The sequence below is a fragment of the Cajanus cajan genome, chromosome 5 (assembly GCF_000230855.2).
Source record: "Cajanus cajan strain Asha chromosome 5, NIPB_CcT2T_4, whole genome shotgun sequence".
In the NCBI taxonomy this organism is placed as follows: Eukaryota; Viridiplantae; Streptophyta; class Magnoliopsida; order Fabales; family Fabaceae; genus Cajanus; species Cajanus cajan.
Genome location: NC_138521.1, coordinates 68,306,840 through 68,321,287, shown reverse-complemented (window position 1 = coordinate 68,321,287; position 14,448 = coordinate 68,306,840). Strand labels below are relative to the sequence as shown.

At 27.9% G+C, this 14,448-nt stretch overlaps 2 protein-coding genes across 2 annotated transcripts; one reads left to right on the top strand and one right to left on the bottom strand.

Annotated features, from left to right (window-relative positions):
• The first annotated feature begins 1,509 nt into the window (after nucleotides 1-1,509).
• LOC109808404 (Transmembrane proteins 14C) lies at nucleotides 1,510-4,112 on the top strand. Its single transcript, XM_020371398.3, has 3 exons — nucleotides 1,510-1,980; nucleotides 2,617-2,751; nucleotides 3,674-4,112. The coding sequence occupies exons 1-3, from the start codon at nucleotides 1,563-1,565 to the stop codon at nucleotides 3,808-3,810; spliced, it is 690 nt and encodes a 229-aa protein (XP_020226987.1). The 5' UTR covers nucleotides 1,510-1,562; the 3' UTR covers nucleotides 3,811-4,112.
• A 4,671-nt stretch (nucleotides 4,113-8,783) lies between these two features.
• LOC109808230 (protein TIFY 3B) lies at nucleotides 8,784-11,746 on the bottom strand. The gene is made up of 5 exons (XM_020371130.3): nucleotides 11,520-11,746; nucleotides 10,088-10,199; nucleotides 9,814-9,991; nucleotides 9,415-9,472; nucleotides 8,784-9,224 (listed from the first exon to the last, which is right to left on the bottom strand). Exons 1-5 carry the CDS (start codon nucleotides 11,594-11,596, stop codon nucleotides 9,080-9,082), a joined length of 570 nt encoding a protein of 189 aa, XP_020226719.1. The 5' UTR covers nucleotides 11,597-11,746; the 3' UTR covers nucleotides 8,784-9,079.
• Between the last annotated feature and the right edge of the window lie 2,702 nt (nucleotides 11,747-14,448).

The window sequence follows — 14,448 nt, the reverse complement described above, 5'->3', positions numbered from 1 at the left end:
AATTTTATTTCAAAAGAAACTAAAATATTTTCTCTCTTTTATTAACTTCATCTCCCAACTCATTTTTCTCTCCTATTAAATTCTTTCTCCAACTCATTTCTCTTTCACCTCTCATGATGGCCCCCACAAATAAAAATTAATAATTAATAGAAGGGAGAAATGAGTTGGAGAATGAAGTTAGTATAAGAGAGAAAATATTTTTATATTTTTGAAATTAAATTAAATTACTATAATATTTTTTATACAAATTAACCAAATAAAAAGAATGAGTGATTTTCTTGTCCTAAAATTTTTGTGTAGGTTGTTAACATACTTCAACTAAAAAATAGGTTAGAGTATGTTAGCAATCCTCATATATATATATATATATATATATATATATATATATATATATATATATATATATATATATATAGAGAGAGAGAGAGAGAGAGAGAGAGAGAGAGAGAAGAAATCCATTTACTCCATTCAATAACTCATGTTTTATATCGAATTTCAACGATCCAATTATTGAATTTGAAGTTCTTAATGCATAGATCAAGTCTGCAAATTTTTAAAAAATTTAAAAATCATTTGATACTTCTTTCATTAATTCAAATTGACGGATAATCATAATTTTTTTAAAAATATTTTTTTTTTATTTTTAAAAATTTGAGGACTTGATCTATGTATTAAGAACTTTAAATTTAGCGGTTAGATCATTAAAATTTGATATAGAACACGAGTTATTGAACGGAGTAAATTTAGGACTTTAGGTAGACTTATTCCTAGAACAAATTGATCCCTCGTCGTGTATATATATATATATATATATATATATATATATTATGAATATATCAAGATTTAATATTTTAAAACATGATTTTCAATTGATAGAAGATCCAATGACTATAAGAGGATAAAAAAATGTTTAAAAATAATAAATTAAAGAGTCCAATCAATCTAATACCAATTATTATAGATATTATGGTGGACTGGACTTTAGTTGAATAATTTACTTAATTTATGGACTTAAAAGTTATTTAAATATATTTTCTTATTTTTATTGTAATTTTTACATTTTATTTTATTAAATAAGTTCAGATAACTTTTTATATTGTCTAGGTAAGCTTTTAGTGAAAATTAAATTTTAGTGAAATTTTAATGCCTAGTAAAACTTAATAGAAAGTTACTACATATAAGAGGTTTTTTATTTTAGCGTATAAATAAGAGTATCCTATAAGCATTAAAATCATATTTTAAAATTTTAATGTGAGAATTTTTTTCCTTTATTTTTAGATAAGAACTTGATATATCCATAGAAAAAAAATAAAAAAGAGAGAGGATAAATATGTAACTAAGTAAAAAATGTATACTTTGAATGTTCCAATAAATTTGTTAACTAAAAAAAACTATATTTTCCTTATCCAACTTAGCAATTAATATGTGAGGGCATTGCATTATGGGCTTGGGCTTTGCATGGGTGGATTAAAATTGGGCCGAAGGGGACATAATGGTGCGGGAGAATTACAGAAAGTTCTGGAAAATTGAAACCAAAGGAAATCGAAAGAACGAGAAGGTCAATGGCAGAGGGTGTAGTTGGTTTGGGTGTTTCTTCTTCTTCAACACTTCGTTCATTCTCTCTTAGGCCCACATCGATTAGTCGATGCCACACTCCCATTGCTAATATCTCTTTCTTTCGCTCTCATTCCCCTCATTTTGGTTACTTGGCACGTTCCATTCCGCACGTGTACGCGCGTGCTGTTACTTCCGATTCAAAGGCCACTTCCCTTGACCTAAGTCAACCCGACTTCGATAACAACGGCGGTGGTGCCGACGGAAACGGAAACGGTAACGGCTCTGGTGGCGGCGGCGGCGGTGGTGGTGGCGAAGGGGGAAGTGATAACAACAAAGGCGACGAAGGATCGGATAGTAACAAGAGGAAAATGGCTTTGTTAATGTCTCAGAAATTCACCCTAGCTTACGCTGCACTGGTCGGAGGTACTTCTATCTATTTTAACTCTTTTAGGTGCCAACACAAGATGATTCTAATTGTAATTAAACCCTAGAGATCGATCATTCTGTTGTTTTTATATGTTTGTTTAGTTATTTAAGGGTTGATTTGACTAACTCAACCATAGCAGTCGCCGTCAACCTAAAGCGTTTTGGATAGTGCTTGATAACTGAAAACTTTCGTGGACAAGATGTTTGAATCGTTGCTATTTCAGATGTTGACTATTTGAGTTTCATCTCTAGTGGATAATTTTCGCCCGTTGCAGGGCTTGAAACTGATTCATGTGGGATACTTTGAATAGTCCTAGTTGGATTCTATAATTTGTTTTTAACTTTTATACCAAAACAGATAAGAATATTGCTATAATTAGATAGATTATAGCATTTTATTATGCTTATTAGAACTTGAATTTAAAAAAAAAATACAAAACGTGATTTGTGTTATTCTGTCTGGCAATTCATTTTAGTGATTTCTAGTCATAAGGTCTTATGCTGCTCCTGCATTAGTTATATTTAGAGTCTCAGTGACGTATTTAGGTTTTTTACAATATAATATGTCCAATTGGTTAGACCATGATTTTTCCTATGACATTTACATAACGATCTTTGTTATGGTTTTGGCAGTGGGTGGTGTAATGGGTTATCTCAAGAGTGGCAGCCAGAAGTCACTTTTGGCTGGGGGTTTGTCTGCATCGCTGCTGTATTACATTTATACTGAGCTACCTGGAAGGCCGGTGTTTGCATCATCTCTTGGCCTTGGTAAGTGACTAGTTAGTCAAGATATCCGGCTTATTGGTCTAAGAAAGCACTTCTTAGAAAACTTCTATCTCATCTGATAATGTATAGGGATGCATTTCTTGCTGTGCTTTATTTTTATAACACTAAGAATTTTCTTTATATCATAAAACACGCAAGGAAATTTCTTTAAGAAGAATGCATTAGTACATTTGAAAAATAATTGTTGTGTACATATTCTTGAACTTGCATCCACACTGGAAGAAACATCTTCGAGTCTAAATTTTGGAGTTCTTTTGAATATGCATCTTAAAGTTCTAGTAAGCTTCCTGTACAATGTATTATTATTTTTGAAATTGGGATTAACTAAACTTAAGGAACAGTATAACAGTATTTGAGAGGAACAAGGTTTAAGGAAAATGTGAGATAGTTGATGTAGGTAAAGCTATGTGGCTTACTAAATAGGACCATAAGAGAGTATCAGTAAACTAAAAAAAGTCATTATTCTCCACTATCAACAGTGAGCACCCAAATTTAATATACAAGGCTGAAGGCTCTGTTGTTTGGTTATCCCAGAATTCTGAACTTTCATTCAAGAATTAATAACTAAATTTATTTCATATTCAAGCCTTTATAGAACCTACTTATAAGCAAAACAATATAATGTTGAAAGTTGTTAAAGCGACATGGAGGAGGCTATGATGTACTTATACATAATTATAGTTGTAAAGTGTAGTTTCTCACAAAACGCAGAGAATTTTAACTCTGAAATCTAGTGCGCAATTCTTTAAGTTTGGGTACCCAAGTTCATTTTTGAAATATTACTTTTGAAGTATACATACATTTATTAGTTTCTAGCATTGAGCTTATTAGTTAAGTACCAGATACAATTGATATTTTGAGTCAAGAAATATTTGATTTTGTTTGCTTTATTCCCCTCATGTAGGTATATCTGCTGCACTTCTAGGAGTGATGGGTTCTCGTTTCAAGAAATCAGGGAAGGTCTTTCCAGCGGGTGTTGTGTCACTTGTGTCGCTCATAATGACTGGTGGTTACTTGCATGGAATTATGCGAGCACATTAAATAGAACGCAAGTAACGAAGGTGAGGTCGTAGGATATCTTGTAAACCTCTTGTAATGAAGCTTGCGTTTGTCCTGTAGATCCATGGCTCTTATGTTGGTCATAAATGTAGTTGACCTTTGTTGTCAAATAAGGATGTCGAGTAAGAACTTGCTTTTGGCTACTATCGTATGCACTGTTCTGTTTCAGTTGTATTTGAACCAATTCATATTTAGTTGTAATCGTTCTTAATTTTTCCATAGTTACTGCAGCAATGCTGTGAAAGAGAAATATAATAAGAGAAACCCGGACCACAATATTAAAATTGGTTGATCCCCACTTTCTTTTATTTTACCTTTTGGTTTATTTCTGTCTCGCAGCATTCTTGCTTCCTTTAATGTTACTAAATGTGAAATGGTTATCATTAATTAATATAATTAATTAATGATACAAGGAGATGTATTGGGTTGAGATTTCAAATAATTTTTAAAGATTTTTTAATTATAAAAAAGTTTTGGTATTTGATTTTTTTAATATAAAAACATGTATTCAATTAAGACAATTAAAAATCATATAGATTTCAATAATTTATTTTGATCGATAGATTTCTTGACTTTTTAATAAAAGTTTGTATATAATTCAATTATCTAATAATTTTATTAAAATTATTGAAATTTTGTATGATTTTTTTTATTTTTATTTTTCTCTCATTTTCTCTTCTTTCTCCTTCCTTTTTCTATCTCTCTCTTCTCATGTCTTCTTATCTCGTTGTTCTATTTTTTTTCTTCAACTTTCTCATTAATTTCTTCTTGTACTTCTCTTATTTATTTATTTATTTTTAACTATTAAATTTTATTTGTTACATTTTTATCTATCAATATGGATATATAATTTATTAGTATTTATTTTTAATTTTTAAATATTTAAATTTATTTTTAAATTATTAAATATTATATATTGTTAATTTTTAAAATTGTTAAATTTTAATAAATGTTTATTTTTGATAAAATTTAAGATTGAAATATCAAAATTTTAAACATATATTAAAAATATATGTAGTTAATAAATATTAAAAATTTAAACTTTATAAATGATAAAATATAAATACATAGAGTTATACATAAAGAACTACTATTATTTAAGAGAATATCAAACTGAGAGAACATCAAACTAGATTGTTTATTAAAAGATTGAAAATTTTATTAATTTTATTTTCTTTTTCATTGTCATTTTTGTGGAGAAATATTATTATTATTTTTTAACATTTATATTATACTTTGAAATCTAATAAAATATTTTAAAATCTTATAAATTCTTAAATACAAATCTATTAAAATTTATATTACAAAATCTTGATTAAAAAAATATTTTAAAAATATATTAAAAGTCATTACATTCTTATAAAATTTTTTGAAAAAATCTTTAAAATCATTAAATTTTTACAAAGTTTTTTAAAATTAAAAAAAAATTATGTTAAACATTTTTTTTTATATTCTAATTCAATACATTCTTTCGTTTGCTTCATTCCCCTCATGTAGGCATGTCTGCTGCAGTTCTTGGACTGGTGGATTCTCATTTCAAGAAGAAATCAGCATTTCTAGCCGTTGTCTCACTTGCTTGGCTGATAATGCCTTGTTTTTACTTCCTATAAATCATGTACCCCTAAAAGACGAGAGTTCTCATATTATGTTTTTCATCCAAGGAAATGGGCTACTTACGAACGACCTGTTTCAGACTTCCGTTTGGAGGGGAATGGAGGAAAAAACTTATGTTTGTACCTTTAAGAACAAGTCTCTTTAAAAGAGTGTGCAAAAGATTTATTGCAAATGAATTCCATGCGATGAAAGGGTCTACTTTTTGCATCATCATTTTTGTTCTTAGCACAACTCGTAATTCTTTTGTAATTATTTTTGTGAAAATATCTTTCACGAAATAAGATTGGATATACCGATTGATTAAAAACTTTGGAAGAATTATACAACCAAAACTAGTGAAGATTAATGAAGTTTATCATTTGGTTAGCTATGACAGTACTTTTTTAACCTCTATTTAAACTCACAACTTCCAACAATAATGAAGTTTCGTTCCATTTATGCAATACAAATTCATAAAAAGATGAAGCACTAAATTTAGTAGAAGTACGAGTAATTCTTATACTAAAAACTTATGATTTATATTTTAACGAGGAATATTCGATTTGATTGGATATGAGTATGAGTAATATCTTATTTATTGAGTTGGGTATAGGGACGATAATGGATATATACATACATATTTTATATCTGTACTCATTTTAAATTTTTAGAAAGTTAATTTTTTTTATAGAATTTACTTGATATTTACATAATTCTTATTTTATTTTAAATTTATTTCAAATAAAAATTAATTAATATAATTTTGTAGTTATTACTCTATGTTTAAAAAAATCACTTTTTATATTTTTTAAAAAATATTTAATTAATTTTTGAGTGGGTACAAATATACCTAATATCAGACGGGAAAAAAGATATAGGATGATAATTCCATACCCGTTGATATAGGAATAATGATGTATAAGATATGAGAATGGGGACAGGGATGGAGATATCAATACCTGCCTCACTTGTTACCATCCCTAAATAAATGTCAAAATAACCATAATTTTTAAGTAAAATGGACATTTATCATATTTGATGATGAATATTTTCTTAAAAAAAGAAAGAAGAGATAATCTCTTCCCAATTTCTACATGTATAAGCCATTCTTAGAAGATGAATATTTTCTTTTAGAAAAAAATAGTTAATCTCTTCCCAAGTTCTACATGAATAAGCCATTCTTAGAAATTATATATGAAAATAATCTAAAAACATTTTATTAATTAGTCATAAAATATTTTCACAAATATTTATATTATAACAAAAATTTAAATAAATTATTTTTAAATTCTATGAAATGGAGCCTTGTTAGCTAGGCTACTATAAGAGATATTACACTATAACACCTAATTCTACAAAGGAGATAACTAGTAAAAAGGAAAGCAATACTAAATTTATTCATTTTCTTCAATATTACCTTATATAACCTATAACTATCAACCTAATTAGATGACAACTCTAAAAGTATTAACATGTTAAAGAATTAAAAGAAATTACAAACATAACATATTTAAAATAAATTAACTTCTTCTTATAAAATCTTTAAGTTGTATTTGGGCTTAGAGCCCATTCTATCACACCTACAACTAAACTTCTTTAATTGCAAAGTTCAACATTTTACAACTATTATACATGAATGTTTATGATACATTAATTAAGATCTCTTTGTGACGAAGGATGTTGCAATTTATTCATAATTCAATAAGTTAAACTTTGATACCAAATTATTATATATATAAAGAGAATACTTCTTCCTATAGCCATTTTTTCTCTCCACAATTTGTAAACAATTATACCCTCAATTATTAAGAAAAAATAATTTTAGTAACCATCGTTAACTAACTTTGAATAATTGTTCGCACTATTATATTTTTTGTTTATTTTATTTTAAAAATATTTAGATACACAAAGGAACTCTTTTTCCCAAATTATTTATAATAAAATAATGATATTGATAAAATATTACTTTATCATTACTCTTATATTTCTACTATTAGAGAGTTACAAGAAACTATAAAATAAATAAAGATAATATTATTTTTTTTCTATTGATGTTCCTTAAGGGAATACAAATTTACAATCTATTAGTTACTAAGAATGAATCTATAAGTGTCATCACCCTATTTTAGAATATACAAAATAAGATAACATTAAAAGATGAATACACTAATAATTTAACTTTTTTAACAATTGAATTTTAGTTTTTTGGATTATCCTAAACCCCATCCTATCAGACAGACACTCCAGATGATGCAAAGACTTCCTCTTAGGTTGAATGCGTCAAGCGAGATATCGTTATTTTAGCATGAAAAAGGCTTTGATCATCTCATTGGGAAAAATATCTCGTATACATTACTTAAGTGGTATATTGTTATTTTGGTCATGGAAGGTGCTTTGTATATATCTCATTAATTATATCTTGAGAATGGTATGTCGTGTGGATATTCTATTTTGGTGTCATAATATACAATTCATATGATGAACCAACCGACAAATAGTGGGGTGTCGAAGATTTCTCTGTTTGGGTGGAATAAGTGGTTAAGATTTTCCTCATGTGGAAGGATGAATGCTTCAGCAAATTTGGTGTATGTGTCATTTAGTGTATATATAATAGTATAATTAGAATATAATAGTAGTGTTAGAATAATAGAATCTAATAACAGTGTTAGAATAATATAATCTAATACATCTCATGGACGCGATGCTATAATGCCAATTATGGCAAATATAAAAACAACAAATTATTTTTAAACTTTGATATTGAATATTTAAGATACTCAATTAAGTACCATTAACATACGTTCTTTATAGGATTATTATATCAATCTTTGCTTTTTTTAGTGGAAGATTGATTACACCTTCAGACTCGAGACTTGAGAGAGATTAGTTTTTACTGTTGAATAAGTCAATGAGAGAATATAATACGAAAAAAAAAAACATTTTCGATATTATATTTATATACTTATAAATGACTGAACTGTTTCCTTCTGGTTATTTTTATTTTAAAAATAAACATTGAACGAAATGAGTTGTCTCACATACATAGCTTTAGCCTCTTGAACAACATCTCGTAAAAATAAATACTACATAACGCTGTGCTGTGTTTTTTATTTCTTATTTTTTATGTTTTGTTAATAAATATTAGTATTTTATCATATTGTAACACGCGTTTTTTTTTAATTTTATTTAAAGAATAATGTAAATACTAAATTTGTTCATCAATTATAAAAAAAAATTAGCTGAAAAACATGATTTTTTTTATACTTATAATTTTCTTTTAATGTCTTATCCATTTAAACAATAAAGTAAAAATCGAATTGTACATGGTAGAGCACCTAAAATACGAAGGAAGCAACTCGAAGTAACAACACAACCAATAATTAATTGCCCACAAACATTAAGGTCCACGAATAATAGTTTAAAATGCAGATTTTCTAAGCATAATGAGTATTTTCTAGTTTCTACGCATTGTCAAACAAACTAAGCCAAATTTGAAGTCATACTTCACTTGATACATTTGATGTTCACTAAGTGGGCATAAAATATGGTCTCGAGAACATAACATAGTTATATATTAAATTCTTTGCTTCTACATGCATGCACATGCTATATAACACACATTAGCACTTGACATGGAGTAGAACCAACACTAGTTGCCTCAAAGAGGAAGCAACACAGGGTTGAAATCCCTCCTCTCATAGTTCAAGGAACCAAAATCTGGCGTCTTGTGACCACATAAATTATGGTCTATGTTGTCAACAGCTTTTGTTGCTGGGGAGGCATAAGGGGTTTTGGTACCTAACCTTTATTCAACAAACAAAAACGAAGTCAATAACAAACCAGCATATATAATAAATTTCATTCTTAATTTATAATTTTCAATAATTTTTTTTAAAAAAATATTATGTTGCTAGAACTGGTTGTAATATGAAATGTAATATTGGAAATTCTTAACTGATGAGAGATACCACTAAACATGACAGTTGCTAATACCTCTTTCTTCGCTTCTCAAGAAACCTTTGAAGTGATTGTCGGCGTGCTAATGGAAATTCTGAAGAGGGATATCAAGCAAAAGCCACAAAAGAATTAAACTATCAGTGCCTTAAAATGAAAGATAGTTGGTGAATAGTGAACACAAAATACATCAAAACAAAGTTGTTATCTAAGCTCTTGCATGGAGCAACTTATCTCGAAGCACCTATAAGTGAAGAAAATAAAAAGGTAAAACAAACTTAGTTTACTTTTATAGAAACACTCTCCTCTATCTTCCTCAGCAACTAAGTAAGGTGTATAAGTTGATTTTATCTTATTATTTTCTTCTCCTATGAATGCTTATATTGAAATTTATCTTAACGGTACTTAAGTATAGTAAAATAACATGAGAGTAAGCACCTTGCAGCCTGCAAATGGAACTTTTCTTTGCAGGAAACTGGGATGAAGATAAATTAGTAGAGTTTCCCTGTGGCGAAGAAGGGTTTGTGGTTGTGAGAATGAGTGAAGGGAAGGAGATCCCACTCTTCATTTCAGCAGACTTAGCAGAGCTAGAAGCAATCAACATTATTTCACGCACCTATTAATAAATATGAGTTATATATATATCAATCAATAATTATTCATTCCATCCTATTCATTTGTAACATAATATTTCAATAAGCTAGGAGTTTACCTTTCCTGCAGGAATTCCATCATAGATACACATATTCCCCTTATAGAGGATGGAAAATTGAGTTGGACTAGGAGTCACTGCATTCTGTCCAGATGAAGCCACTGCCACTGGCCTGAAGGGTAAGAGGGGAAAAACACACACTCAGTAATGGAGATTGTAATATTCAACTTGAACTTTTTAAGAATTATATATTCTCTAGATTGGTAAACTCTTAATTCAGGAATTGATTGTGAAGTCTCAAGTCTCAACAACTCACTATAAGATGTTGCCTGGGAGACCAAAATATGTATCAGAATTCAAGTTGAATAACATGAAGACAAAAAATTTTGGTCTTAATCCATGATCTTCTTTATCAAATTTTTATTCCCTCCCTTGCTCCAGCAGAATGCTTTGTTTTGATGTTTAGGGTTTAGGGTTCCACAAGAAATATCAATTAAGAGAATTACTTTAAAAAAAACAAAGCCATAAACATGGACAAAAATTTAAAACAAGCAGATGGAACTTAAAGGTGATCCATCAAGTTAATGGCCTTGTGTTTACTCAAATGGATATGCGGATATGAGATGTCTCACAGTAGAAGGGAAAGAATAGAATAAGAACTTTACAAGTTACCTCTATTTTGGGTTAAAATGTGTCTGTACTCGGTAACTTGAGTCCACTATCATGAGACACATATCTTGTGTTTTAGATTTACCGCATCTCCTTTCTTCTTATTATTATTATATCCCTTTACAAGGAAAAAGGGTATGTTTTGATAACTTTCTCTGTAAAAATTTTAACGAAAAAAATAAAACAAAATAATTTATTTATAAACTAAAATTAATTTATACATAATTCAAAAAGATCTTTTATAAATTAATTTATAATTTTATCTTATTAAGATAAATATCTGAATTTTTCTTCCCTTATAAACATTTATAGGAAAAATTATCTAAATAAATCGTAAGCCTTTCACTCTACTCTCATCCCTCGACTAATTCTTAATAACCTAACAAAAAAGTTGGTAGACAAACAATTATGAATTATCTATTGAACACTCTTTTCAACTTTCCTAATTCCTTGTTGAAAGCAAATCTAAATAGCCTCTCTAGACTCAAGGTATGTACATGAGTAAATTTAACTTATGAAAAAAAAACATTTTATCTTTTGTTTTTGGATAAATACTTATCCAAAAGTTTATCTAAATTGACCCAAAATCCATATTGAGACATGTATGTCTTCTTTTGAGGAACCAAATCCCCACAAAAGGTGGCGAATCTAAAACCGGATAGTTTGTGATATCCAAGCAACAGAGAATTAGAAAGCATGAAGCAAAGAGATGGAGAGAGAAGAAAGGAAATATGGAAAGATAAGATGGAGAGTTAAGGGGTGTGGGAATAGAATATAGATATAGATAGAAATAGAGAAAGATGTTGAGGAAAGAGACACAGACCGAGTAGCAGAGAAATGCATGAGTGGTCCATCAATATCATCACTCATGTTATCAACATAAGGGTTGACAGCAGCCATGGTTGAAGAGAGTGGATTTGTTTGTATGGCTTAGGAGGAAGTGGAAGGTTTGTTACTTGAACACTTAGAAGAGAAAGAGAAGAAGAAGAAGAAGAAGAGGCTCTCATTGATTTCATTGGCAGTGGTGGTCCCACATGGCTCCAATTACAACTTTTTCCTCATGCCCGTTTATCATAAGAATCACGAGCTTTTTATGCATTGATTCATTTAGGTATAGTACATTTACTAATACATAGTATACAGTTGTCAGCTTCTTGCACGTCATGTTCACAGCCACAGGTTCACTTCAAATTTCAACTTTACCCTTTTCTTCTATTAATTCTTCCGGACACAATTAAGGGAAAAATAAAACTCATTTCAATTAACTCTTCCTTTGATTTCTTCACAGCTGTCAAATCCAAACCAAGGAGAATTATGACACGTCAGTAAGAGATAGGAGAATCAGAGAATTATATACTCTATTTCATGAAGATTCTAGTTCTAGTTACTCAATTTTCAAGAGTTACTCAATTTCTCGTAAAATTAATTTTGTATTTTTATATTATTTTATTATTATTATTTTTGCTTATTAAATATAAAAAAATTGTTTCTAAATTGTTAAATGTATTTATATTTTATTTGGTATCTTTTAAAATATTAAAAAGAGAAAATTGTGAAGAAGTTTTGCTCTAAATAGCAGTTATATTCATCTATCTCCTTTTGAAATTTGAGAAAAGAAGAAAAAAGATAATAAGTATACAATTAATAAAAAAAATTACTTAGCATTACATGTTTTTAATTCTTGAACTTTTATCAATTTTCACTTTTAGTTATCGAATAAGTTTTATTTCGTTTTAGTTTTTAAATTTTTCTTTTATGAACAATTGATATTAGGTACCAAAATATTAGCTGAAAAAAAATTCAAAAACTAAAATTGAAAATCAATAAAATTTTAATGAATAAAACTAATAAAAAAATTATTCTTAAATTAAAAGTGAAAATCAACAAAAAATAAAAATAAAAACTAAAAGCATATTAGATCCAAAAATTTAGTTGCATATTTTGGCATCACTTTTAAAATTTTAAACATTTTGTCACCGTTAACTAATTATTTATAGTTTGTAAAACATTGAATATTAACATAATATGTTGATTTTTGATAAAAAAAAAATGAGTCTTGTTTGATAAATTCACTAATTATATATTTAAATAAAGAGATTCATATGAATATTTTTTTTAAAATTAGAAGATTAAAAATTATTTAAAATAAAAGAATAAAAATAAATTCACTTCATATTCAAAGGACTAAACTAAAATATGCTTGTGTATCATATTTAAAAAATGATACATTTAATTAATATATTTACATTGTTTAATTTTAATATATATAATATTAATAATATATTTAAATTTAAATATGTAACATATTTATCAAATAAAATACTTCACACTATAACAAATATTTATTTATGTGTTGATAAAAAAAATCACATTAATATGAACTAAAATATATAGTTAAATTGAAAGCATTTCATAATAATTTATCTAAAGTTATGTGGATTCAGGTTAGAACTTAGAATTCACAGTTTATGTATTTTTTTTAAAATGTCACATATCTTGTTAAGTAACTGCATGACATTAAATCTTTATACTTAAAATATATATGGCGGTATTTCAGAAATTTATCCTCCTCTCTCGTATAGAAATGATTTTCTCTAATAAAAAAAAATATATAAAAAATGATTTTATCATTAATGTACTTGCAAGAAATAGATGATATTAAACTCATGAAAGTTGAAATCTTAAGTTGTATAAGTATTGAAATTACACTAGTATCTTAGAGCAACTCTAACGCACGGTGCTTATCCGGTTTCTTATTTATAAGCACCGTCACCAACAAGAAACACTCATTGGAGTACGTTTACGTGGCATAACAAGGAAATTTTTTTTTAGCTCCGTGTCTTGCAGAAACAACGGTGCTTGCCTGCTTTTGTTGTACTTTTTGTTTTCTTTTTCTTCACTTTTCTTTATGAATTGTAATGTGAGGTGTGAGGTGTCAAAAAATGTAGTATAAATTGTAGAAAAGTTGGGGTACTTATAAACAATTTTCATTGGAACAAAAATTATAAAAATATAATATGAGTTACTTATGAGTGATGTGGCACAATGAGACCCATTTAAAGTGATAGGGAGTTGCTTATAAGCAACTCCCATGGTAGATACTCTTAGTAGTATAACCATGTGTTTGATAAAGTTAATTCTATTGGAGCCTCTCACAAGTTATGTTCTTCACCTTTGATTATGTAAGGGTCACACAAAATTAATCCTAATATATAGATCAGATGCAAAAGAAAAAGTCACCTGGCCAGGATCCAAATGAAAAGAAAAGAAACACACAAATCTGCTGACAATTATTCATTTTTTTTTTTAAATTTCTTTCATGTTAACAAGTTGAATTGGTTTTGCTCATGAAATTTGTAAAAGGAATAAGTTTTGGCAATGTTGCGAGTACATTTGACAAAAGGTTGTTGATGGTGATGAGTGACCAACTAACCTTCAACTACTCAAGAAATACATTTTGGTTCTAATTATTAACTGATGAGGATGTAATGTTTTTTTTTTGTCATTTTTCTTCTGTCTTATTTATTTGTTTATTCTTGATAACACATAAATCAATAAATATGTTTATTATTTTTATTTATGTTAAAATCATTTTTAATCTCTTAATATAATTTGTCTTATTATTTCTCTTGTATAAAACATACAAGAAGTAAATGAAAATAAATAAATAAATAGTAGAAAGATCATAATTAATATATTTCGAAGTTATAAATAAATAAAGAACATAGGCAGACAAATAAAAATAAACATGA

Coding starts and splice junctions, on each gene's coding strand:
- LOC109808404 (XM_020371398.3), top strand. CDS start 1,563: ATGGCAGAGGGTGTAGTTGGTTTGGGTGTTTCTTCTTCTTCAACACTT. Junction 1,981..2,616: donor TTACGCTGCACTGGTCGGAG/GTACTTCTATCT, acceptor TGGTTTTGGCAG/TGGGTGGTGTAATGGGTTAT. Junction 2,752..3,673: donor TGCATCATCTCTTGGCCTTG/GTAAGTGACTAG, acceptor CCCCTCATGTAG/GTATATCTGCTGCACTTCTA.
- LOC109808230 (XM_020371130.3), bottom strand. CDS start 11,596: ATGGCTGCTGTCAACCCTTATGTTGATAACATGAGTGATGATATTGAT. Junction 9,992..10,087: donor ATGGAATTCCTGCAGGAAAG/GTAAACTCCTAG, acceptor ATTTATTAATAG/GTGCGTGAAATAATGTTGAT. Junction 9,225..9,414: donor CTTGAGAAGCGAAGAAAGAG/GTATTAGCAACT, acceptor TGTTGAATAAAG/GTTAGGTACCAAAACCCCTT.